This window comes from Rhinoraja longicauda, chromosome 2 (assembly GCF_053455715.1).
Source record: "Rhinoraja longicauda isolate Sanriku21f chromosome 2, sRhiLon1.1, whole genome shotgun sequence".
Classification (NCBI taxonomy): Eukaryota; Metazoa; Chordata; class Chondrichthyes; order Rajiformes; family Arhynchobatidae; genus Rhinoraja; species Rhinoraja longicauda.
Window position 1 is genome coordinate 12932697 of NC_135954.1, and position 26675 is coordinate 12959371.

Here is a 26675-nt window from a genome sequence, read left to right on the forward strand (position 1 = left end):
ATGGAGGTGTATATGAACTTATGGAGGTGTATAAAATCATGAGAGGAATAGATCGGGTAGATGGACAGGGTCTCTTGCCCAGAGTAGGGGAATCGAGGACCAGAGGACATAGGTTCAAGTTGAAGGGGAAAAGATTTAATAGGAATCTGAGGGGTAACTTTTTCACACAAAGGGTGGTGGGCCTATGGAACAAGCTGCCAGATGAGGTAGTTGAGGCTGGGACTATCCCAACGTTTAAGAAACAGTTACGACAGGTCGATTTGTACCAGCATCTGCAATTATTTTCTTATACTACATGGATAGGACAGGTTTATAGACCAAGCGCAGGCAGGTGGGACTAGTGTAGCTGGGACATGTTGGCCGGTGTGGGCAAGTTGGGCCGAAGGGCGTGTTTCCACACTGTATCACTCTATGACAAAGTGAAGCGTTCATTGAGGTTCATGCAGGTTTGATGGTTGATACCTTGTCTCCGGCGACTGCTGATCTTCCTGAAGCAGGTACCTTCGCACAGTCGGTTTAGCCGCTGCTGCTTTACCAACTCCAGGATTTCAGGCTGAATCTTCTCCCTGAGCTCACTGCAGACAGAAAGGCAGACCGTCACAAACACAGCGCTGCACACTGGGTGGGAAGAAGCAAGTACTGACCGCATGTTGGCTTTGAAAGTATGAATGAATGAATAATGAATTTTTAAAAAATGAATACAAAATTTTACTAGCCAAGTATGTATACCTACCTACAAGGAATTTGCCTTGGTGCTTTGCTCGCAAGGATAACAAACATAGGTATACAGGGGCAGGGGCGGCACAGTGGCGCAGAGGTAGAGTTGCTGCCTCACAGCGCCAGAGACCCGGGTTCGATCCCGATTACGGGTGCTGTCTGTACGGAGTTTGTACGTTCTCCCCATGACCTGCGTGGGTTTCCTCCGAGAGTTTTGGTTTCCTCGCACACTCCAAAGACGTACAGGTTTGTAGGTTACTTGGCTTGGCTTGGTGTAAATGGTTTGTAGGTTACTTGGCTTGGTGTAAATGGCATGCACTCGGTGGGCCGAAGGGCCTGTTTCCACGCTGTATCTCTAAACTAAACTAAACAGTGAGTGGGGGTGGGGGGGGGGGGGGGGGGGGGGAGGGGGAAAGAATGGTGGTGGGAGTGAGTGTGCAGGAGGAGCAAATAAATGGGGTGCAGAGGGTGGGGTGTGACTACATGGGTGAATACAGATAGTATATGGTTTAAACATTGTAGATTAATAATGATTTAACGTTTAGTTTAATTTATTGTCATGTGTACCACCGAGGTACAGAGAAAAGCTTTTGTTGCACGCTAGCAGAGAGACAACACCTGATTACAATCGACGCATTCACAGTGTACGGACGCACGATAAAAGGAATAACATGAGTAACGTTTAGTGCGAGATAAAGTCACGTAAAGTCCGATCAAAGATAGTCTGAGGATTTGCAATGAGGTAGATGGTAGCTGAGAACTACTCTCCAGTTTTGAAAGAGTATTGGAAATAGATGTGTTCATCATTGATGGACACAAAATGCTGGAGTAACTCAGAGGGACAGGCAGCATCTCTGGAGAGAAGGAATGGGTGACGTTTTAGGTTGAGATCAATAGACAATAGGTGCAGGAGGAGGCCATTTGGCCCTTCGAGCCAGCACCACCATTCAATGTGATCATGGCTGATCATTCTCAATCAGTACCCCGTTCCTGCCTTCTCCCCATACCCCCTGACTCCGTTATCCTTAAGAGCCCTATCTAGCTCTTTCTTGAATGCATTCAGAGAATTGGTCTCCACTGCCTTCTGAGGCAGAGAATTCCACAGATTCACAACTCTCTGACTGAAAAACGTTTTCCTCATCTCCGTTTTAAATGGCCTACCCCTTATTCTTAAACCGTGGCCCCTTGTCCTTCGTCACCCTGTTCATCATTGGTTGTATGGAAACGTAGCTTTGATTGTCATAAAGTTATAAAGCACAGAGAAATTACTTGAGCTGGAGGAGGTTGAGTGGTGGGATGTAGGGGTTAGACAAGTGTGTGGTAAGGGGGGGGGGGGGGGGGTGCGGGTGGAGAGGAGGTAAGAACGCTGACAGAATACTATTGAGTGCTGTAACCATAGGTGAGGAGGAAAGTGCAGAGTGCGGGACAGAGGAACACGTAAAGACGATAGAGGGATATTGTACAGAGGCGGAGCCACTGATGTGTGCAGGGATTGGGCAGTTGACGTACACGTGTGCTTGTGGAATGGGAAGTGCACCTGAGTAGGTACACAGCACATGTTTTCTCGGGGTATGTTCGAAGGGAACGGGACACCAACGTGCAAAGTGGAAGATGTATCACAGGGTGGGGGGGGGCAGACACAGGGGGTTGAGTTATAGAGTTATGGAGAGATGCAGCACAGAAACAAGCCCTGTGGCCCACCGAGTCAACGTTGATCATCAACCACACAGTTACTACTCATTCCAATATTACTCACGTTTTCCATTGTCCTCAACTGCCTCTAGATTCCATCACTCACCGAGGGGCTAGGGTCAATTTACAGCGGCCAATTTACCTACCGACCCACACGTCTCTGGAATGTGGGAGAAAATTGGAGCACCCGGAGGAAACCCTCAGTCACAGCCGGGCGGCAGTGGTAGAGTTGCTGCCTTACAGCGTCAGAGACTCGGGTTCGACCTTAATCACGGGTGCTGTCTGTACAGAGTTTGTACTTTCTCCCTGTGACCTGCATGGGTTTTCTTCAGGTACTCTGGTTTCCTGTCACACTCCAAAGACATACAGGTTTGTAGGTTAATTGGCTTCAGTAAATTGTAAATTGTTCCTTGTGTGTGTTGTAGGAGAGTGTTAGTGTACAGGGATGATGGCACGCCGGGTTTTCAATAGACAATAGACTCGGTGGGCCGAAGGACCGGTTTCCACAACTGTATCGCTAAAGTCTAAAGGAAGAACGTGCAATTTCCACACAGATAGCACCTGGCGTTAGAATTGAACCCGAGTCTCTGGTACTCTGAGGCTCTACCGGCTACGACACTGTGCTGCTCAAATGTCTTAAAGGAAGAAATTGGGGCCAGTGTATGGGCAGGTTTGTGGATCAAACAGGTAAATGTTTGAATGTTTGAGGGATGGGATGGGATGGGATGGAGTCGAGACCTTTCTGCGACTCCCTTTCCTTGCAATGGTGAAGGTCTAAAGTGAGAAACAAAATGGCAACTTTCTAAGCATCTCCAGGTTTCTCTTCTAATCTATATATGGATTAAATTTGTGAATGAATCCTCATTGTGATGAGTCCCCTGACAGCTTCGTATCTGCTCTAAGATCTGAGGAATTCATTGCCACAGAAGGCTGTGGAGGCTAAGTAATTGGATATTTTTAAGCCGGAGATTCTTGATTAGTACGGGTGTCAGGGGTTATGGGGAGAAGGCAGGAGAATGGGGTTAGGATGGGGAGAGAGCGAGATCAGCCATGAGTGAATGGCGGAGCAGACTTGATGGGTCGAATGGCCTAATTCTGCTTCTATCGGCACGGTGGCGCAGCGGTAGAGTTGCTGCCTTACAGCGAATGCAGCGCCGGAGACTCAGGTTCGATCCTGACTACAGGCGCCGTCTGTACGGAGTTTGTACGTTCTCCCCGTGACCTGTGTGGGTTTTCTCCGAGATCTTCGGTTTCCTCCCACACTCCAAAGACGTACAGGTATGTAGGTTAATTGGCTGGGCAAATGTAAAAATTGTCCCTCGTGTGTGTAGGTTAGTGTTAATGTGCGGGGATCGCTGGGCGGCGCTGACCCGGTGGGCCGAAGGGCCTGTTTCTGCGCTGTATCTCTAAATCTAAAAAAAAATCTGAATCTATCACTTATGAGGATCTTAAGCCTCTGTAAGTTAATTTAAGAGCAAAGGTGGTCTCTGCTCACTTTGCCTGCCTTATGATGCCCCTGACCTGGGATTAGCAATAAAGAAACGTCACGCTTAAAACGGAGAAATGATTTTATTTTATCACATTAACTTCCCTTAAAGACACGAACACATCTATTTCCTACACGTTCTAACAGAAGCTAAAAATAAAGTGGAAGAATGCTAAGACCTTGGGAAAGGGTTACACTTCTGAATGAATACTGAGTCACACCGCACCTAACTATTCAAACTGCTCATCACACAGAACCCTTGTTGAGCTTTCTTTTGAGGCCTTATTCAATGGGACTCTGTGATAAATATCTGCTTTTCACGCTGGCACAGTAATCTGAGAGCTACTGTACATATTAGTGCCTAGCGATGCAATGTAAACCCTAACAACTTAGTTTAGAGATACAGCGCGGAAACAGGCCCTTCGGCCCACCGGATCCGTGCGACCAACGGTCCCCGCATATTAACACCATCCCACATCCACTAGGGACAATTTCTTTACATTTTACCAAGCCAATTAACCTACAAACCCGTACGTCTTTGGAGTGTGGGAGGAAACCGAAGATCTCGGAGAAAACCCACGCAGGTAGACGGGATCGAAGTCGTGTCTCCGGGCGCTGCATTCGCTGTCAGGCAGCAACTCTACCGATGCGCCACTGTGACCGCCCTAACTTAATTTGGAAATAAATTATGTGCTCATTTGAACATATTTGCAAACAAAACGTTGCACAGAACTAGCTTTCCCCGGGGTGGTAAATATATTTTAGACAATGTTTTTGAATATGTTTTGTAGTGGTTTTGATCTCGCTCTTCAGCTATCTCCCTTGTGATAGTTATCCTCGCTTATCACTGTTATCCTCGTGATAACAGTGCGGTGGAATTTTCACATCCACACAATAAGGCAGGTCGCTAATGCAATTGCCACCTCCAGCCTGACAAGCAGTCCCCACACACGCAACAATCACATTGCACATGAAAGCAATTTTCCCACCGTTTGGAGTCTTGATGCAGCTTTGAAGAAAGCGAATGGTATGTTAGCATTCATAGCAAGAGGATTTGAGTGTAGGAGCAGGGAGGTTCTGCTGCAGTTGTACAGGGCCTTGGTGAGACCGCACCTGGAGTATTGTGTACAGTTTTGGTCTCCTAATCTGAGGAAAGACATTCTAGCCTTAGAGGGAGTACAGAGAAGGTTCACCAGACTGATCCCTGGGATGGCAGGACTTTCATATGAAGAAAGACTGGATAGACTAGGCTTATACTCGCTGGAATTTAGAAGACTGAGGGGGGATCTATTCCACACAGACATTGTGAGCTATGCGGCCCGATCTGGTAGAAACATAGAAAATAGTTGCAGGAGGAGGACATTCGGCCCTTCGAACGAGCATCGCCATTCATTGTGATCATGGCTGATCGTCCCCAATCAATACCCCGTGCCTGCCTTCTCCCCATATCCCTTGATTCCACTAGCCCCTAGAGCTCTATCTAACTCTCTATTAAATCCATCCAGCAATTTGGCTTCCACTGCCCTCTGTGGCAGAGAATTCCTCAAATTCACAACTCTCTGGGTGAAAATGTTTTTTCTCACCTCAGTTTTAAATGGCCTCCCCTTTATTCTAAGACTGTGGCCCCTGGTTCTGGACTCGCCCAACATTGGGAACATTGTTCCTGCATCTAGCTTGTCCAGCATTTTTATAATTTTATATGTTTCTATAAGACCCCCTCTTATCCTTCTAAACTCCAGTGTCTTTTCAATCTTTCCTGTGTTGTACTGTTCAATGTTCCATGTCCAGCTTACCTGAAAGCAATGACCCCTGAAACTCGCTGGAATTTAGAAGATTGAGGGGGGGATCTTATAGACACTTACAAAATTCTTAAGGGGTTGGACAGGCTAGATGCAGGAAGATTGTTCCCGATGTTGGGGAAGTCTAGAACAAGGGGTCACAGTTTAAGGATAAGGGGGAAGTCTTTTAGGACCGAGATGAGAAAGTTTTTTTTCACACAGAGTGGTGAATCTGTGGAATTCCCTGCCACAGAAGGTAGTTGAGGCCAGTTCATTGGCTATATTTAAGAGGGAGTTAGATGTGGCCCTTGTGGCTAAAGGGATCAGGGGGTATGGAGAGAAGGCAGGTACAGGATACTGAGTTGGATGATCAGCCATGATCATATTGAATGGCGGTGCGTACAGGCTCGAAGGGCCGAATGGCCTACTCCTCCACCTATTTTCTATGTTTCTATGTGTTAGTATTCGACTGCAGTGTCTACTCGAAGGGGACTCAGACTATTGTCCATGTCTTAGTCACACAGCAAGGAAATGGCTCCTTCGACCCACGAAACCCTCACTTGACCATCCAGCACCGTTTACAATAGTCCTCGGCTAATCTCGTTTTCATTTCTCCCTATGTTTGATCCACTTCCTGTAATGGTGGCGGCAGCTGAGCCATAATTGGCCTTATTTTGTCGGGCGGGCGGATTAGTAAAGAAGAGGGCTGGGGGAAGAAATGATCAACTTACTGGAAAGTTTTCACATTTCGATGTAGGAAAGGGATGTGCTGCCCCTCGTGCTCAAGTAGCCCGTAACACATGCTGAGGTGCAATTTGGGTGTTTGGATCTTGTTGTTGACCTTCATTCATGGGCAAGACCTAAATTTATTATCTGCCCTTAACATCCCCCTAAAATGAGGCGTCAACAACCTTGTTGTGGGTGTCGAATCATCTCTATGTCTGATGATTAAGGATGCCTGTTGCCTTCTTTGACAGCCACGGGTCAAACATATGGACACTTGTAGACACAAGGAGCTGCAGATGCTGGGTTACAAAAAAGACATAAAGTACTGGAGTAACTCAGCAGGTCAGGCAGCATCTCTGGAGAACATGGATAGGCGATGTTTCAGGACCCAACCTGAAACGTATGGGTCTTTACTCACTCCAGTGTTTGTGTTGTCATTAATGCCGATACTAGATCTTCTCTTTAAAAGGGCGGCACAGTGGCGCAGTGGTAGAGCTCTAACCTAAACTAATCTGTACCTCCAATTCCATTGGTATGTCTAGACCTTTGATAACCTTACCCAACAAAAAAAAAATCCATTGATCTCAGTTTTGAACATCTCAAATAATCCCCCAAAAGTGCTGCAAATAGAGGTCCAAATTTAGACAATAGACGATAGGTGCAGAAGGAGGCCATTCGGCCCTTCGAGCCAGCATCACCATTCAATGTGATCATGGCTGATCATTCTCAATCAGTAGCCCGTTCCTGCATCCTCCCCATACCCCCTGACTCCGCTATCCTTAAGAGCTCTATCTAGCTCTCTCTTGAATGCATTCAGAGAATTGGCCTCCACTGCCTTCTGAGGCAGAGAATTCCACAGATTTACAACTCTCTGACTGAAAAAGTTTTTCCTCATCTCCGTTCTAAATGGCCTACCCCTTATTCTTATACTGTGGCCCCTGGTTCTGGACTCCCCCAACATTGGGAACATGTTTCCTGCCTCTAACGTGCCCAACCCCTTAATAATCTTATATGTTTCGATAAGATCCCCTCTCATCCTTCTAAATTCAAGTGTATACAAGCCTAGCCGCTCCAGTCTTTCAACATATGACAGTCCCGCCATTCCGGAAATTAACCTAGTAAACCTACGCTGCACGCCCTCAATAGCAAGAATATCCTTCCTCAAATTTGGAGACCAAAACTGCACACAGTACTCCAGGTGCAGTCTCACTAGGGCCCTGTACAACTACAGAAGGACCTCTTTGCTCCTATACTCAACTCCTCTTGTTATGAAGGCCAACATTCCATTGGCTTTCTTCACTGCCTGCTGTACCTGCATGCTTCCTTTCAGTGACTGATGCACTAGGACATCCAGATCTCGTTGTACGTCCCCTTTTCCTAACTTGACACCATTCGGATAATAATCTGCCTTCTTATTCTTACCACCAAAGTGGATATCCTCACACTTATCCACATTAAACTGCATTTGCCATGTATCCGCCCACTCACACAACCTGTCCAAGTCACCCTGCAACCTCATAGCATCTTCCTCACAGCTCACACTACCACCCAGCTTTGTAAACTTGTGTGTTGAAACAATGTTTTCTCGTTTCACTCCACAACAGTGCTTCCTATTTTCACTCCACATAGTCCAGACCTACTTTTCAGACAATGCCCTGTGGCTTTAGATTTCCTCCACTGCCAGAGAAAATAATTTTCCTACATTCCTCCATCATGTTTCCACTGGTGGGAGCGTCTAGGACTAGAGGTCATAGCCTCAGAATTAAAGGACGTCCCTTTAAGAAGGAGATGAGGAGTAATTTCTTTAGTCAGAGGGTGGTGAATCTGTGGAATTCTTTGCCACAGAAGGCTGTGGAGGCCAAGTCAATGGATATTTTTAAGGCAGGGATAGATAGATTCTTGATTAGTGCGGGTGTCAGGGGTTATGGGGAGAAGGCAGGAGAATGTGGTTAGGAGAGAGAGATAGATCAGCCATGATTGAATGATGGAATAGACTTAATGGGCCAAATGGCCTAATTCTGCGCCACTCACTTATGACCTTAAGACTTACGTCAAAAATGTCAATTGGATCCTTAATCTGAGGAATACACCAAGTCAACACAGTGGTGCAGGGGTAGAGTTGTTGCCTTACAGCGCTTGCAGCACCAGAGACACCGGGCTCGGTCCCAACTACCGGTGCTGTCTGTACGGAGTTTGTACGTTCTCTCCGTGACCTGTGTGGGGTTTTTTCTGAGATCTTCGGCTTCCTCCCACACTCCAAAGACGTACAGGTTTGCAGGTTAAATTGGCTTGGTATAAAAAAAATGTTAAAAATTGGACCCAGTGTGTGTGTGTAGGATAGTGTTAATATGCGGGGATCGCTGGGCGGCGCGTTCTTGGTGGGCCGAAGGACCTGTTTCCGCGCCGTATCGCTAAACTAAACTAAATCAAAAACTGCACAAAACTGGTAAAGGCGAGGAAGTGTTGGATGCTTACAGGATTGGGCGAGATTGGATGTCCTCCTGCTTCATCCTTTCCGACTGTCGGATCTTCAGGATCTCTGTGTAACTCAGGTTCTGTAGTTTGCTCTTGAACTGGTCCAGTGAGTTAGGGTTGCTGGTCAGTGCTCTCATTATCTGCTCCTTTACAACTTGCATCACCTGAGGAGAAAGGCAACATTAAAAACCCCCATGAAACTTTTCACCAACCGATCTACAGTTGACTTCTTTCCACTCACCACCACTATCAGCTATTCCATCCAGCAGCAATTTGCTAGCTTGAAGTTTCCAACAAAGTGTCAGAGATTCCGAGTTGCTGGAACCCTCAGCTGCTACCTTTGCAGTTAGAAGAATTCACTCTACAGAATAGACTGTGCTCTCAAAGAGGACATTAGTTTTAGTTTTAGACTAGACCAAGTGGACCCGTTGGGCCCAAACCTCTCCTGCATTGGTGCAGCACCCTCTCCTCCCACTTCCTCCTCCCTCCCTCCTCCCTCCCCTCCCACACAATCCCCCTCAACCCCCTTATCCTCCCTCCCTCCCTAGGAGATAGATTTAAACTTTAAAATGTGAATAACTTTAAAAATATAACACCGATTTCAATGAAACTTTTTCCATTAGCACCAAAGGGACGACGGTGAGTAAGGTGGGCCTAAAATTGTCGCGCTATCGTGTACCGTTTTGGCTGTAGTTCAGGAACAAACAAACAAACAAAGAGTTTTAGAGTTTTATAGTATATAGACATTGTGGAAACAGGCCCTTCAGGGCGCACTGAGTCCATGCCGACCAGCGATCCCCGCATACTAACACTATCCAACACACACGAGAGACAATTTACAATTTCACCAAGCCTTTTAGCCTGCAAATCTGTTGGTCTTTGGAAACCAGAGCACCTGGGGAAAACCTATACAGGTCACGGGGAGAACGCACAAACGCCATAGAGACAGCAGCCACAGTTAGGATCGAACCCGGGTCTCTGGCACTACAAGGCAGCAACTCAACCACTGCACCACCGTGCCGCCCGACAAGCACTATAGCTATGAACACATGCAATTTATATAGACACCAAGTGCTGGAGTAACTCAGCGAGTCAGGCCGCATCTCAGGAGAGAAGGAATGGGTGACGTTTCGGGTCGAGACCCCTTCTTCAGACTGATGTCAGGGGAGGGGGCAGGACAAAGATAGGATGTAGTAGGAGACAGGAAGACTAGTGGGAGAACTGTGAAGGGGGAGGTGATAGAGAGGGAAAGAAGAACTATCTGAAGTTAGAGAAGTCAATGTTCATACCGCTGGGGTGTAAGCTGCCCAAGCGAAATATGAGATGCTGTTCCTCCAATTTGCGCTGGGCCTCACTCTGACAATGGAGGAGGCCCATGACAGAATGGTCACACTATGACAATGGAGGAGGCCCATGACAGACACTATGACAATATATTGTTGGTATTGTCCACTTTGAGGTCGCTATATTACAAGTGTCTCTGTTCTTGTTCTGGGTCCTGATGCCCAAAATGATGCCCTTCCAATAAATTTGACAGTAATTCCTAAGAGATCTCAATACCTCCAATAGATTGCAGTTTTATATCTACCACTGTGCTGGACCTACTGTTTAAACTGTAACATTTGGAATATCTGTTCGTACGCCTTTTCAATGCGCTGAAGCAACAGCTAAAAATGCACACCAAAGTCTGTAAGCCCTCAGGAGACTGGGGAAATTCGGCATGTCTTTAACGACTCCTACAAACCTCTACAGGTGCATCACATAAAGCATACTGTCGGGCTGCATCACAGCTTGGTTTGGGCACGTTCCGCCCAAGACCCCAAGGTATGTAGGTTAATTGGCTGGGTAAATGTAAAAATTGTCCCTAGTGGGTGTAGGATAGTGTTAATGTGCAGGGGGTCACTGGGCGGCACGGACTTGGAGGGCCGAAAAGGCCTGTTTCCGGCTGTATATATATGATATGATATGATATGATAAATTGCAGAGAATTGTGGAGGTAGCCCAGTCCATCACATAGACCGACCGGACTCCCGCAGCACTGACTCCATCTACACTACTCGCTGCCCCGGGAAGGCAGCCAACGTAACCAAAGAACTGGTTGCTCCTTCTTCTCCCCATTACAATCGGGCAGGAGATACAGAAGCTTGAAAGAACGTACCACCAGATTCAGGAACACCTTCTTCCTCTCTGTTATCAAGACTTCCAAATGCTGGAGTATAGTCCCTTCTCTCCAACCTACAGTCATTGCAGTCTTTCTCTGGAATTGGTCTGCCACAATGCTGAGAACTACATTCCGCACTCTGGTATCTGTCTCTTCACTCTACATTTGTACTTGTGTTTGGCTCGGTTGTATTTTTTGTGCAGTATTATCTGTTTTGCTAAAGATCGCATGAGCGGCACGGTAGCGCAGCGGTAGAGTTGCTGCTTTACAGCGAATGCAGCGCCGGAGACTCAGGTTCGATCCTGACTACGGGTGCTGCACTGTAAGGAGTTTGTACGTTCTCCCCGTGACCTGCGTGGGTTTTCTCCGAGATCTTCGGTTTCCTCCCACACTCCAAAGACGTACAGGTATGTAGGTTAATTGGCTGGGTAAATGTAAAAATTGTCCCTAGTGGGTGTAGGATAGTGTTAATGTACGGGGATCGCTGGGCGGCACGGACTTGGTGGGCCGAAAAGGCCTGTTTCCGGCTGTATATATATGATATGATATGATATGAAAAACAAAGCTTTTCACTGCACCTCGGCCCACGTGACACTGACAAACCTAAACCTGACGTCAATGCTCTTTTGACAGTGCATCTTGCACGGAGATCTTGACTAACTACCTCCAACACTATTGACATTGGATGTTGATAATCACAATCACCCACTGCTCTCCTTTGATTCTTATCATGGGAACTGAGAAGGCGCAAGGGGTCAACATTAGTAGAAGCAGCCTGAATATTCCGTTGAAGGTTATGGGCTGGCAATCTTCCGAAAGTACAAACCAAGTTATCATCAAAACCATTAGCTTAGCACCAGTTCCACTTTCTCCCTCATGAACAAATACCCTTGGTTCAAGGTGCTGTTCAAATACCAGTGATTGTTAACATTCAAGGCCAAACCTCTTTTCAGTAGCAATTACTAGAGCGCATTCAGGGAAGAAAACTAGAAAATAGATGGCTCCTCATCCCACAAACAGCCATTAGGTAGCACAATACATTTCAACCTTTTTGTTGTTTACACAGGTTTGGACTACGCTGCATAGGATATTGTAAGAAAATAACTGCAGGTGCTGGTACAAATCGAAGGTATTTATTCACCAAATGCTGGAGTAACTCAGCGGGTCAGACAGCATCTCTGGAGTAAAGGAATAGGTGACGTTTTGGGTCGAGACCCTTCTTCAGAGTCTGTCTTCAGGTATTTATCCCTGGTTAGGAAACCAACTATCGCAAACTATAACTTATGAAACTGATAACAGATAAAGTGGGGGAGGGTTAGGTGTTTGTGTCCAGGTACTCCATAAAAATACACCAAAATGCCCTCAGCTCTAAATATACTTGTGACATACTCCTCAAACTGTGCATCATCGTGAAATTTGCTGAATTAAATTTAATGCACGATGCCTCATATCATATCATATCATATATATACAGCCGGAAACAGGCCTTTTCGGCCCTCCAAGTCCGTGCCGCCCAGCGATCCCCGTACATTAACACTATCCTACACACACTAGGGACAATTTTTACATTTACCCAGCCAATTAACCTACATACCTGTACGTCTTTGGAGTGTGGGAGGAAACTGAAGATCTCGGAGAAAACCCACGCAGGTCACGGGGAGAACGTGCAAACTCCTTACAGTGCAGCACCCGTAGTCAGGATCGAACCTGAGTCTCCGGCGCTGCATTCGCTGTAAAGCAGCAACTCTACCGCTGCGCTACCGTGCCGCCTCATCCAACTCAGAGCTGCATGGTGCTCCATGATCCTGAGGAACTGCCCAGAGCACGTTGTCGCTGTGACCACATGGGTTTCCTCCCACATCATAAAGACGTGCGGGTTTGTAGGTTAAGTGGCCGCTATAAATTCCGCCTAGTGTGTAGGGAGTGGATGAGCAAGTGGGGGTAACATAGAACTTAGTGTGAAATAGTTGGTGGGGATGGGAGGAACTGCAGATGCCGGTTGAAATCGAAGACAGACTCAAAAGGCTGGAGTAACTCAGCGGGTCAGGCAGCATCTCTGGAGAAAAGGAATAGGCGGCTTTTCGGGTCGAGACCATTTTTCAGACCCGTCTCAACCCAAAACGTCACCTATTCCTTTTCTCCAGAGATGCTGCCTGACCCGCTGAGTTACTCCAGCTTTTTGTGTCCGTCTTGATCCATTAATGGTTGGCGTGGTCTCAGTAGGCTATAGGGCCTGTTTATCTCTAAAACTAAAGATGCCATTTCTACAACCAAGAATTTCACAAAGATTTTACCTTAATGCTTGAGAACACATCAGTGCACTGGGAGCAGTATTATTTATCTTTTTTTTTTTTTTTAAGCTTTATTTATTTAATTTTTATTTCCTTTATTATTTCTCAAATGTCAGTTTTGTTATTAAATTGAAAGGCCTGTCTTGTTCCCAATAGTGCGTTACTGTGAGATTTGTTTCCAATGACTCTATAACAGTCAGAGCCCCTCTGCCCAGTCTCGCTCGCTCTTCATCTCTCTCCTGGGACGATGGGGTGTGTATTCGAGCTCCCTGGGTCAATCACCAGTCTCCTGTCCAATGCCGCAGTCGCAAAGCACATAAATCATTTGTAAACAAAGGCCCTTTTGTACTTTGCACACGACATGCAATTTTCCTTAGGTAGACAAAAAATGCTGGAGTAACTCAGCGGGACAGGCAGCATCTCTCGAGAGAAGGAACGGGTGACGTTTCGGGTCGACACCCTTCTTCACCTGAAATGTCACCCATTCCTATTCTCCAGAGATGCTGCCTGGCCTGCTGAATTACTCCCGCAGTTTGTGTCTATCTTCGGTTTAAACCAGTATCTGCAGTTCCTTCCTGAGCAATTTTCCTTCTCCAGTCCTTCTGACCCTTCATTGATAGTAGCATAGATAGTGGAGAGCGTTAATGAATAAATGCCACTAACAAATTGTCCACTTGTGACATGATAGAAAATAGGTGCAGGAGTAGGCCATTCGGCCCTTCGAGTCAGCACCACCATTCAATCTGATCATGACTGATCAACAGTACCCCATTCCTGCTTTTTCCCCATATCCCTTGATTCCTTTAGTCCTAAGAGCTAAATCTAACTCTCTTGAAAACACTCAGACCACTTTCGACATCTGCTGTCCCTACAGAATGTAGATCAGTACGGGTGTCAGGGGGTATGGGGAGAAGGCAGGAGAATTGGGTTGAGAGGGAAAGATAGACCAGCCACGATTGAATGGCGGAGTAGACTTGATGGGCCAAATGGCCTAATTCTGCTCCTAGAATTTATGACACGGTCAGAAATCTGATCGCACCACAAACCCAAACAGGAAGTGTTTATTTATTTCTTTAGAGATACACCATGCTAAAAAGCCCTATGGCCGACTTGAGCCAAGGGTAACCATCAATCACCATTCACACTAATTCCATGTTATCCCACTATCAAAACTGGAGTACCCGGAGAGAATCTACATGATCAAAGGGAGAACAAGCAAACTCAACACAGGATTATACCCAGGTTGCTGGCTCTTGCAGTTATTCCACCGTGCCGCCCTTAATGTATTCTGGAGTTTAATTGCCCCAGTGACAGTGTGCTTGCTGCCTGAGCCAAAATCTCTGGAATTCTCTTCCAAATTTCCTCCTTAAAGATACTCCTTGAATTCAAGCACCTGACCAGGCAATTGGTCAGTGTCATTGAGTCATACAATGTAGAAATAGGCCCTTCGGCCCAACTTGCTGACGCCGACCAACATACCCCGTTGGTCCCACCAGCCAGCTTTTGGCCCATATCCCTCTAAACCTGGAAGAGTGGGCAGAGAAGTGGCAGAAGGAATACAGTGTAGCAAAATGTGGAGTCATACATTTTGGTAGCAGGAATAAAGGCATGGACTATTTTCTAAATGGGGAGAGAATCCAGAAATTGGAGGTGCAAAGGGACTTGGGTGTGCTGGTCCCAAAAAGTTAAACTGTAAGTCGAATCAGTAGTACAGAAAGCAAACTCAATGCTAGCATTTATTTCAAGAGGGCTTGTATACAAAAACAGGGATGTAATGCTGAGGCTCTATAAGGTGCTGGTAAGGCTGCATTTGGAATATTGTGAGCAATTTTGTGCACCATATCTGAGGAAGGATGTGCTGGTTCTGGAGATGGTCCAGAGGAGGTTTACAAGAATGATTCCAGGAATGAGTGGGTTAACCCATGTTGAGCGTTTGACGGTAATGGGCCTGTACTCACTAGAGTATAGAAGAATGAGGGGGGACCTCATTTAAACATACAGAATAGTGAAAGGCTTGGATAAAGTGGATGTGGAGAGGTTGTTTCCACTAGAGGGAGTTTCTAGGACAAAGAGGCCATAGCCTCAGAATTTAAAGGACGTTCTTTTAGGAAGGAGATGAGGAGAAATTTCTTTTGTCAGAGGGTGGTGAATGTGTGGAATTGTTTGCCACAGAAGATTGTAAAGGCCAAGTCAGTGGATATTTTTAAGGCAGAGATAGATAGATCTTTGGTTAGTACAGGTGTCAGAGTTTTGGGGAGAAGGCAGGAGAATGGGGTTAGGGGGAGAGATACAGGTAGATCAGGCATGATTGAATGGCGAAGTAGACTTGATGGTCCAAATGGCCTAGTTCTACTCCTATCACTTATGACCTTGTGACTCTGACTTGTCCTATCCATGTACCTGTCTACATGTTTCTTAAACATTGCGATAGTACCTGTAGCTCTGACATCATAACATAACAGAACTTTATTGTCATTCGGTATAAATACCGAACGAAATTTCAGCAGTCACAAGACACAGCAAAAAAGAAAAGAACACAGGACACACGACCCCAACACAAACATCCATCACAGTGACTCCAAACACCCCCTCACTGTGATGGAAGGCAACAAAACTTCCACTCTCTTCCCCCCGCACCCACGGACAGGCAGCTCGACCCCTACCGAGGCGACCGACACGCACAGCCCCCGCAAGGGGATGGAAGGCCCCGCGGCCGAGCCACACCAGGCACCGAAACGTCCCGCGGCCGAGCCGCGCTGGCGATGTTAAGTCCAGCAGCCAAGCCGCGCGATGGAAGGCCCCGCGGCCGCTGCTAAGTCCCGCGGCCGAGCCGCACCGGGCACTGAAACGTCCCGCGGCTGAGCCGCGCCGGCGATGTTAAGTCCCGCAGCCGAGCCGCGCCGGGCGATGGTAGGCCCCGCGGCCGCATCCGGGCGCTGAACCGTTCCGCGGCCGAGCCGCACCGGGCGATGGAAGGCCCCGCGGCCGAGCCGCACCAGGAGCTGAACCGTCCCGCGGCCGTACCGGGCGATGGAAGGCCCCGCGGCCGAGCCGCGCCGGGCACTGTTAGGTCCCGCAGCCGAGCCGCGCCTGCGATGTTAAGTCCAGCGGTCGAGACGCGCCGGGCGATGGAAGGCCCCGCGGGCGATGGAAGGCCCCGCGGGCGATGGAAGGCCCCGCGGCCGAGAAACAAAAACCATCCCAACACCGACACAAACAAAAAAAAGAAAAAAAGACTAACAGACTGCCAGAGAGCCGCAGCCGTTAGGCGCCACCACACGTGACATGTCCTGACATCTCCTTTCGTGTCTTAGGGCATCACTATTACAACATCAAATGTCAATGGCATTTTGCACAGAGATCTTCTTAGTTCAGTTGAGTTTAGTTTATTGTCAAGTGTACCGAGGTACAGTGAAAAGCTTTTCGTTGCGTACTAACCAGTCGGCAGAAAGACAATACATGATTACAATCTCTGAAGAACAGAAACGTCACCCATTCCTTCTCTCCAGAGATGCTGCCTGTCCCGGCTGAGTTACTCCAGCATTTTGTGTCTACCACATGATTACATTCGATCCATTTACAGTGTACAGACACATGATAAGGGAATAATGTTTAGTGCAAGGTAAAGCCAGCAAAGTCCGGTCAAGGATAGTCCGAGGGACATTTAAGAGGTAGATAGTAGTTCAGCACTCCTCTTCAGATCGTGCACCTTGTTGGGGTGAAGAGGCTTGCGTGCCCCCATGATTCCGAGAGTGATGCCGTCGGAAGCACTAGCTTCTGGTGGGGCCACCCATGGCGGTAAGGTCGAGGATGAGGGTCCAGACTAAGGACAATCCAACCTACAACACCTCAACGGTGGACCAGGCGGACAAAGTTATCTTGAACTCAACGGCTGTGAAGGTGGATGAAGGCTGCAACAGATCTATCAGCTCCAATCGTCTTAGAAACATAGAAAATAGGTGCAGGAGTAGGCCATTCGGCCCTTCGAGCCTGCACCGCCATTCAATATGATCATGGCTGATCATCCAGCTCAGTAACCTGTATCTGCCTTCTCTCCATACCCCCTGATCCCTTTAGCCATAAGGGCCACATCTAACTCCCTCTTAAATATAGCCAATGAACTGGTTCCCATGCCATTGGAATTAGTTGATTGATTTGTGAAGGACCATGTGCTTGTTGGAGTGCAACATCAAGTACACGTTAAACAAACACACGCACAGGCGTCTTCGTTCTGTAAGCAGCACAAAACTTCACTTAAGACTTTCGGCGGAAACGGTGAATACAACGGAACGTAGACCATCATGCTCGACCTCGAGGGACAGCCACGACCAGTTCAGCACTGTTCCCCTCCCCCATCCTCTTAACCAGCCACCCCCGCACTGTAGATTTGCTCTTACATTGCACATTCGCCAAGGTCCACAACCCAGAATAAAGATTGGTGTCTTCAGGTTCCCAGCCAAATAAACCTGCTTCAATTACATTCTAGTCCTGTTACCTCAAATTAATTTACTGATCTAAATGGAAATTTTCAATTACACAATTTAACCAACGCAATAACATAACAGTATAACAGAACTTTATTGTCATTCGGTATAAATACCGAACGAAATTTCAGCAGTCACAAGACACAGCAAAAAAGAAAAGAACACAGGACACACGACCCCAACACAAACATCCATCACAGTGACTCCAAACACCCCCTCACTGTGATGGAAGGCAACAAAACTTCCACTCTCTTCCCCCCGCGCCCACGGACAGGCAGCTCGACCCTTACCGAGGCGACCGACACACACAGCCCCCGCAAGGGGATGGAAGGCCCCGCAGCCGAGCCGTCCCGGGCACTGAAACGTCCCGCGGCTGAGCCGCGCTGGCGATGTTAAGTCCAGCGGCCGAGCCGCGCCGGGCGATGGAAGGCTTTTTTAATTTCATTTTTCAATGCATGAACGCACAATTCCAATAAAGCAAATTCAAATCAAATGTAGTAAAGGAAGAAAAACCTCAGAAATCTTTTAACTGGAAATCAGCCCCAAGTGAGAGAATTCTTATAAGAAGCCCATTTTATAAGGTTTGAATCTTCCATCTGAGGATGTATAGAATTAAAATCTCAACGATAACTAACAACTTGCATTTGTACAGCACCTTCAATGTTGTAAAAATCTCAACATGTTACACTGGTGTGCAATTGAGCATCACACGTGTCTGACACTGGGACACAACTGGAGCTGTTAGATCTAGTAACCAAAAGCTTCATCACAGAGGTGAAGGCGTGGCAAGGGGGCGCAGCAGTAGAGTTGCTGTTTTGCTGCTTTCCGTACAGACAGCACCTGAGACCTGGCTTCGATCCTGACTACAGGCGCTGTCTGTACGGAGTTTGCATGTTCTCACCGTGTACCCGTGGGTTGTCTCCAGGTGCTCCGGACGTGCAGGTTTGCAGGCTAATTGACTTCTGTAAATTGTCCCTAGTGTGTAGGATAATGCTGGTCGGCATAGACTCGGTGGGCTGAAGGGCCTGTTTCCATGCTCTATCTCCAAACTAAATTAAACTAAGAGGTAGATTTCAAAGAGTGGCTTTGAGGACATGTTGATGTTAAGAGTACAGGCTGCTGGATATTTGTCTTATTATGCGATTCAAAATGGACAATTGATAGACAATAGGTGCAGGAGGAGGCCATTCGGCCCTTCGAGCCAGCACCGCCATTCAATGTGATCATGGCTGATCATTCTCAATCAGTACCCCGTTCCTGCCTTCTCCCCGTACCCCCTGACTCCGCTATCCTTAAGAGCTCTATCTAGCTCTCTCTTGAATGCATTCAGAGAATTGGCCTCCACTGCCTTCTGAGGCAGAGAATTCCACAGATTCACAACTCTCTGACTGAAAAGGTTTATCCTCATCTCAGTTCTAAATGGCCTACCCCTTATTCTTAAACTGTGGCCCCTTGTTCTGGACTCCCCCAACATTGGGAACATGTTTCCTGCCTCTAACGTGTCCAACCCCTTAATAATCTTATACGTTTCGATAAGATCTCCTCTCATCCTTCTAAATTCCAGTGTATACAAGCCTAGTCGCTCCAGTCTTTCAACATATGACAGTCCCGCCATTCCGGGAATTAACCTAGTAAACCTACGCTGCACGCCCTCAATAGCAAATTGATTATCCAATGCAGCCCAGTGGTGCAGCTGGCAGAGTTGCCCCCTCACAACGCCGGAGACCCGGGTTCCATCCGGACCCTGGGTGCTGCCTGTGATGAATTTGTACATTCCCCCCTACAATCGCGTGGGTTTCCTCTGGGTGCTCCGGATTCCTTCCACATCCCAAAGACGTGTGGGTTTTCAGGTTAATTGGCCCTCTGTAAATGTTTACCGTATTGTGTGTGGGGAGTGGATGCAAAAGTGGATAACATTGTACAAGTGTGAACAGATGACCGATGGTCGGTATGGACTGGCTCGGCCAAAGAGCCTGCTTCCACGCTGAATCTTTTAATCAATTTAATCAACGTGTCGAATCTAGTCAAGTCAATTTTATTTGTGCAGCACATTTAAAAACAACCCACGTTGACCAAAGTGCTGTACATCAGTTCAGGTACTAAGAAACGAACATACAATGGCACACAAACATAACAGCACATACATAAACAGTTCACAGCGCCCCCTCAGAGGCCCTCAAACGCTAGGGAGTAGTAATAGGTTTTGAGCCTGGACTTAAAGGAGTCGATGGAGGGGGCAGTTCTGATGGGGAGAGGGATGCTGTTCCACAGTCTCGGAGCTGCAACCGCAAAAGCGCGGTCACCCCTGAGCTTAAGCCTAGACCGCGGGATAGTGAGTAGCCCCATCTCTGTGTACATGAAGCTGCTCATTATAGCCTCCGGCATCAGTAACCATCTGCAAGTTACTGAACATGTAACATCTTTAATGCACTTAACAGGATGACTCAGTATGGTGGCCTCAGCTGACAGTTTAACAAAGAACACAGGCTCACCCAAGTCCCATGTCGTGTAAGCCTTATCTTTCTCAGTGATAATGGAGATCAGATATCCTGAGGAAGCACAAATGTTTCTTTAAACTTAATTGCCAATTTGATGACTTAAATTACAATTAGAAAGGTGCAATCTAGTATTATTTTAAATAACTTAAATTTCAGCTCCATCGAGGAACTTACATCGTGGCAACGTGGTGCAGCTGGTAGAGCTGCTGCTCCACAGCACCAGAGACCCAGGTTCAATCCTGGGTTCAGGTACTGTCTGTACAAAGTTTGCACCTTCTCCCTGCAACACGCGTGCCTTTCCTCCGGGTGCTCTGGTTTTCTCCCACTTGTAGGTTAATCGGCCTCGGTAAATTGTCCCCAGTGTGTAGGGAGTGGGTGCAGAAGTGAGATAACATAGAACTAGAAGAAGGGTCTCGACCCGAAACGTCACCCATTCCTTCTCTCCTGAGATGCTGCCTGATCTGCTGAGTAACTCCAGCATTTTGTGAATAAATACCTTCGATTTGTACCAGCATCCGCAGTTATTTTCTTATACTACCATCGTCCGGCGCGGCTCGGCCGCGGGACTGAACAGAGCCTGGTGCGGCTCGGCCGCGGGGCCTTCCATCGCCCAGTGCGGCGCGGCCGCGGGACTGAACAGTGCCCGGTGCGGCTCGGCCACGGGACTTTCCATCGCCCGGTGCGGCTCGGCCGCGTGGACTTTCCATCTCCTTGCGGGGGCTGTGCGGGTCAGTCGCCTCGGTAGGGGTTGAGTTGTCTGTACGTGGGAGGGGTATGGGGGAAGAGAGAGGGGAAGTTTTTGGCCTCCATCACAGTGTGGGGGTGTTTGGAGTCACTGTGATGGATGTTTGTATTGGGGTTGTGTCTTGTGTTTTTTGTACTGCTGGCTAAGTAATCTCGTTCGGAACGAATGACAAATAAAGCTATTTTGGATTTGGATTTTGGATTTTTTGGAACTAGAGTAAATGGGTGATCGGCGTGGATTGGGTGGACCAAAGGGCCTGTTTCCATGCTGCATCTCTAAACCGGGCCCTGGTGAGACCGCACCTGGAGTACTGTGTGCAGTTTTGGTCTCCAAATTTGAGGAAGGATATTCTTGCTATTGAGGGCGTGCAGCGTAGGTTCACTAGGTTAATTCCCGGAATGGCGGGACTGTCGTATGTTGAAAGGCTGGAGCAATTAGGCTTGTATACACTGGAATTTAGAAGGATGAGGGGGGATCTTATTGAAACATATAAGATAATTAGGGGATTGGACACATTAGAGGCAGGAAACATGTTCCCAATGTTGGGGGAGTCCAGAACAAGGGGCCACAGTTTAAGAATAAGGGGTAGGCCATTTAGAACGGAGATGAGGAAGAACTTTTTCAGTCAGAGAGTGGTGAAGGTGTGGAATTCTCTGCCTCAGAAGGCAGTGGAGGCCAGTTCGTTGGATGCTTTCAAGAGAGAGCTGGATAGAGCTCTTAAGGATAGCGGAGTGAGGGGGTATGGGGAGAAGGCAGGAACGGGGTACTGATTGAGAGTGATCAGCCATGATCGCATTGAATGGCGGTGCTGGCTCGAAGGGCTGAATGGCCTACTCCTGCACCTATTGTCTATTGTCTATTGTCTATTGATGACGAGATATGGAGCAGGATTGGAATTTAAAAGAGACAGGGAGAGACAGATAGAGAGAGACCAGGATAGCTGACGTTTCAGGCTGGGACTGCTGTTCAGACTGTTCTATCGCTGTTCTTTTACACTTCAAGGGGATAGCGTTTACTCTCAGGACTTAAGTATTAACTCAGTTGGCGTATGTTTATTGTCTGAATGAATAGATAGGTATTAATTGTTTTTGTTTATTGCAATAAACAACTCATTCCAATAACAGCAAATAGACAACACGTGAGCATAACGGCACATGACCAGAAGGAACTGGAGATGCTGGCTTGCACCGAAGATAGACACAAAATGCAGGAGTAACTCAGCGGGACAGGCAGCATCTCTGGAGAGAAGGAATGGGTGACGCTTGGGTCAATCATCAGACTGAGAGTCAGGGGAATGGGAAACTAGAGGTACGATAAGGCACAGAACAAATCAGAGCTTGCATCGATAACTCAGGAAAGGTGGAGCCCACAATGGTCCATTGTTGGCTGGGGATGAGGTGATATTGGAGGGATACAAGCGGTGAAATTAGGAAGAGGACTAAGGTGGGGGAAGGACGTGCACATTTCCACAGCCACTTTTTAGTTTTGTTTTGTTTTGTTTAGCGATACAGCGCGGAAACAGGCCCCTTGGCCCACCAAGTCCGCGCCGACCAGCGATCCCCACACAATTTACATCTATGCCATTCACAAAGTGCTGGAGTAACTCAGCAGGTCAGGCAGCATCTCGGGAGAGATGCTGCCCGACCTGCTGAGTTACTCCAGCACTTTGTGAATAAATACCTTCGATTTGTACCAGCATCTGCAGTTATTTTCTTATCTTACATCTATGCCAAGCCAATTAACCTACAAACCCCTGTAGGTCTTTAGAGTGTGGGAGAAAACCAGAGATCCCGGAGAAAACTCATGTAGATCACGGGGAGAACGTACAAACTCCGTACAAACAAACACCCGTAGTCAGGATCAAACCCAGGTCCCTGGCGCTGTCAGACAGCAACTCCACCGCTGTGCCGCCGTGCAGCCCCTAAGTGTAGATCCTTCAAATCAAGTTATCCTCGATGTGGAAATAATGTAATGTGAAGAGAATTGGCAAATCACTGCACAACTCTGGCTGATATTCAGATCTGCAGTTCTAAGCAGCTGTCTAACATGCTTGATTACACATTGTTTATCATCTTAAGGTGATTTCCACACAGGGGCCAGCTGGGATTTAAAAAAAACATGCTCAAGGAAATTCACAACAGCTTCAGGATGCCAGGGCCAATGCCAGCTGGGTACAGTACCAGCAACCTCTCGTTCACAAAGCAGTGCCTTCTATTTTCACTGCAGGGACTTGAGCACAAAATTTATACGGACTTGGGGAATGCCATACTGTCAGAAGTGCCAGCTTTCAGATGTTGTGCTGATCCAAAAACTGCACGTCAGGTTATCAAAGAGGAGCTGTTTGTTGATGGTGTCCAAGCTAATACACGTTTTACACGTGTTTGATTTATGTTTTTGACATAATGCGCTTGGTTAATTAATATCAAAACCTGATTTACGCGCTGTACTTTTGAAATAACATGCTCAAATTTATGCCTGTTTAAATGTGCATGCTTAATTTATGCGTTCAATGGATCAATGTGGGCTCCACCTTTCCTTGATCATCGTTGCTGGCTTCGATCTTTTCTTTTTGCATATCTTTCATTAATTTGTTCTATGTACCTTTTCATATCTCTCGGTTCCCTCTCCCCTGACTCTCAGTCTTAAGAAGGATCTCCACCCGTAACGTCATCTATTCCTTTTCTTCAGAGATGCTGGTTACTCCAGCTTTTTGTGTCTATCTTTTTGAATTACATGCTGCTTTTCACTGAAGTAATCGCTGCTTAAAACACGAAGTGCCTGTGGTAGCCACTCGTCCATCCATTACCTGATCACGACCAAAACTGCTGTTAGTGGGTCTCTTGCTGTGCACACAATTTCTGTTGCATTTCCCACATTGCAACCGGGACTATATTACACAAGTAGTCCTCTGAGGTATTTTGTGAAAGCCTCCAAGTCAGATCAGATAATATTATAAGAAAATAACTGCAGATGCTGGTACAAATCAAAGGTATTTATTCACAAAATGCTGGAGTAACTCAGCAGGTCAGAGATGCTGCCTGACCTGCTGAGTTACTCCAACATTTGGAGATAGTCCCGGAATGGCGGGACTATCATATGTTGAAAGACTGGAGCGACTAGGCTTGTATACACTGGAATTTAGAAGGATGAGAGGAGATCTTATCGAAACGTATAAGATTATTAAGGGGTTGGACACGTTAGAGGCAGGAAACATGTTCCCAATGTTGGGGGAGTCCAGAACAAGGGGCCACAGTTTCAGAATAAGGGGTAGGCCATTTAGAACTGAGATGAGGAAAAACTTTTTCAGTCAGAGAGTTGTGAATCTGTGGAATTCTCTGCCTCAGAAGGCAGTGGAGACCAATTCTCTGAATGCATTCAAGAGAGAGCTGGATAGAGCTCTTAAGGATAGCGGAGTCAGGGGGTATGGGGAGAAGGCAGGAACGGGGTACTGATTGTGAATGATCAGCCATGATCAAGGTGAATGGCGGTGCTGGCTCGAAGGGCCGAATGGCCTACTCCAGCACCTATTGTCTATAGTCTATTGTCTATAATATTACACGTTGTCTTTATGTGCAGCATTACCTGATCTTTAGTTTAGTTTAGAGATACAGCGCAGAAACAGGCCTTCCCTTCCACCGTGTCCGCGCCGACCAGCGACCTCCACACGCTAACGCTGTTCTACATGCACCAGGAACAATTTACAATCTTTACTGAAGCCAATTAACCTACAAACCCGCACGTCTTTGGAGTGCAGCCGGAAACCAGAGTACCCGGAGGAAAACCCACGCAGGTCACGGGGAGAACGTACAAACTCCATATGGAGAGCACCCGTAGTCAGGATCGAACCGGGGTCTCTGGCGTCGTATGGCAGCAACTCTACCGCCGCGCCACAGTGCCGCCCCTGATCTCTGATTGGATAGCATGCAAAACAAAGCTTTTCAGTGTACCTCGGTACACACAACAATAATAAACCTAAATCGAAACCTAATGTTAATGAGTGTTGTCTTCAGTCACAGCCACAGCAGTCGGCGTGAATCAGCGGCTTTGGCCACTACTTGCAACCGGAGTGGGGGGAGGGGAATCCCGTACATTTGACATTTTGCTATTCTGCCAATTTAAGCAAGACGGCAGTAAACTGTCAGGTCTTTTGACAATAGACACAAAATGCTGGAGTAACACAGCGGGTCAGGCAGCATCTCTGGAGAGCAGAAACGGGAGATCAAGGAAAACGTAGAATAGATCGTTATTAGCTGCGAGAAAATAACCACAAAGCAAGCAGAGATATTGACAACGTCTACACACTATCATTGCAGAGATGGAGTTTGATCTAATTTGAAAGCAAAATCTGAACTGTGATTGTCAAGAGAGACAGGAAATCATGCTTATAAATGGGTGCTGCAGGCAGTGAATGTTCGGGCTACCTGACGTTTGTTAATCTATAACTCAAAGTGTACATTGCTGATACATTTTTAATGCTAACACATCCCTCATTACTAATTTAATCCTGCAGATATCTTTCTACATTCAAGCACCATCCACGACTAAGTGCATCATAAAGCTTTTGATCTGTGAGCGCAATTGGACATTACAGCTAGAGCTTTATGTCTGCACTAAATGGCCAGATGAGGAGAGGCGGGAGCAGATGGAGAAAGGTAGGCACTGGGAGAGATTTTAAGAAAGAGAGATTTTAAGAAAGAAAGATTTTAAGAAAGAGAGATTTTGAGAGAGAGAGAGGGAGAGAGAGAGAGATAGAGAGATAGAGAGAGTAAGAGTAAGAGAAAGAGAAAGAGAAAGAGAGAGAGTGAGAGAGATAGAGAGAGCAAGAGAAAGAGAAAGAGAGAGAGAGAGAGAGAAAGAAAGAGAGAGAGAGAGTGAGAAACAGAGGGAGACAGAGAAAGAAAGAGAGAAAGAGAGAGAGAGAGAGAAAGAGAGAAAGAGATTAAGAGAGAAACAGTAAGAAAGAAACAGAGGGAGACAGAGAGAAAGAGAGAAAGAGAGAGAAAGAGAGAGAGAGAGAGAGAGAGAAAGAGAGAAAGAGATTAAGAGAGAAACAGTAAGAGAGAAACAGAGGGAGACAGAAAGAAAGAGAGACAGAGGGAAAGAGAGAGACAGAAAGACAGAGGGAGAGGAGAGATTCGGTAAGAGAGACAGAGAAAGAGACAGAGGGAAAGCGAGAGAGAGATTCAGTAAGAAACAGAGGAAGGGAGAGACGGAGGGAGTTTAAGTAAAAGTGAGAGAGAATTAATAAGAGAGAGGATTAGTAAAGCAGCCTTTCACAAGATACTTCAGAGGAGCACTTGAAAAAGAGATTTAGTAAGGCAGTGAGAAAGGGAGATTTAGTAAGGGAGTGAGAGATATCCTGGAGAGATTTATAGTGATCAGAAGTGAGAACTTGGCTTCCCCCCCCCCCTTGCTCTCCATCAAACATGAGCGGTTGTCACTCTTCAATCCATAAACTAATTGGAATACCCCTCACGGCAGAAGCCAGAGTCTCCACAAGCCAGCTGCTCACTGCTTTCTATCAGCTTAGCCATTAGGGAAAGGGGGCAATGTGCTGCAGATGTAACAGGCTCTTTATAACCTGTTACTAAATGATTAATCTTGTGATGAGGCAAAACCAAA

At 47.0% G+C, this 26675-nt stretch overlaps 1 protein-coding gene across 5 annotated transcripts in view; it reads right to left on the reverse strand.

Moving 5' to 3' along the window:
- The window catches only part of elmo1 (engulfment and cell motility 1 (ced-12 homolog, C. elegans)), a 308339-nt gene that overhangs the window by 42632 nt on the left and 239032 nt on the right, over nt 1-26675 (reverse strand). For all 5 annotated transcript variants that reach the window (XM_078415056.1, XM_078415031.1, XM_078415048.1 and 2 more), the window contains 2 exons: nt 8875-9038; nt 463-575 (listed from right to left, as the gene is read on the reverse strand). In XM_078415056.1, coding sequence (XP_078271182.1) covers nt 463-575; nt 8875-9038 — 277 coding nt within the window. The remainder of the gene's footprint in view (nt 1-462; nt 576-8874; nt 9039-26675) is intronic.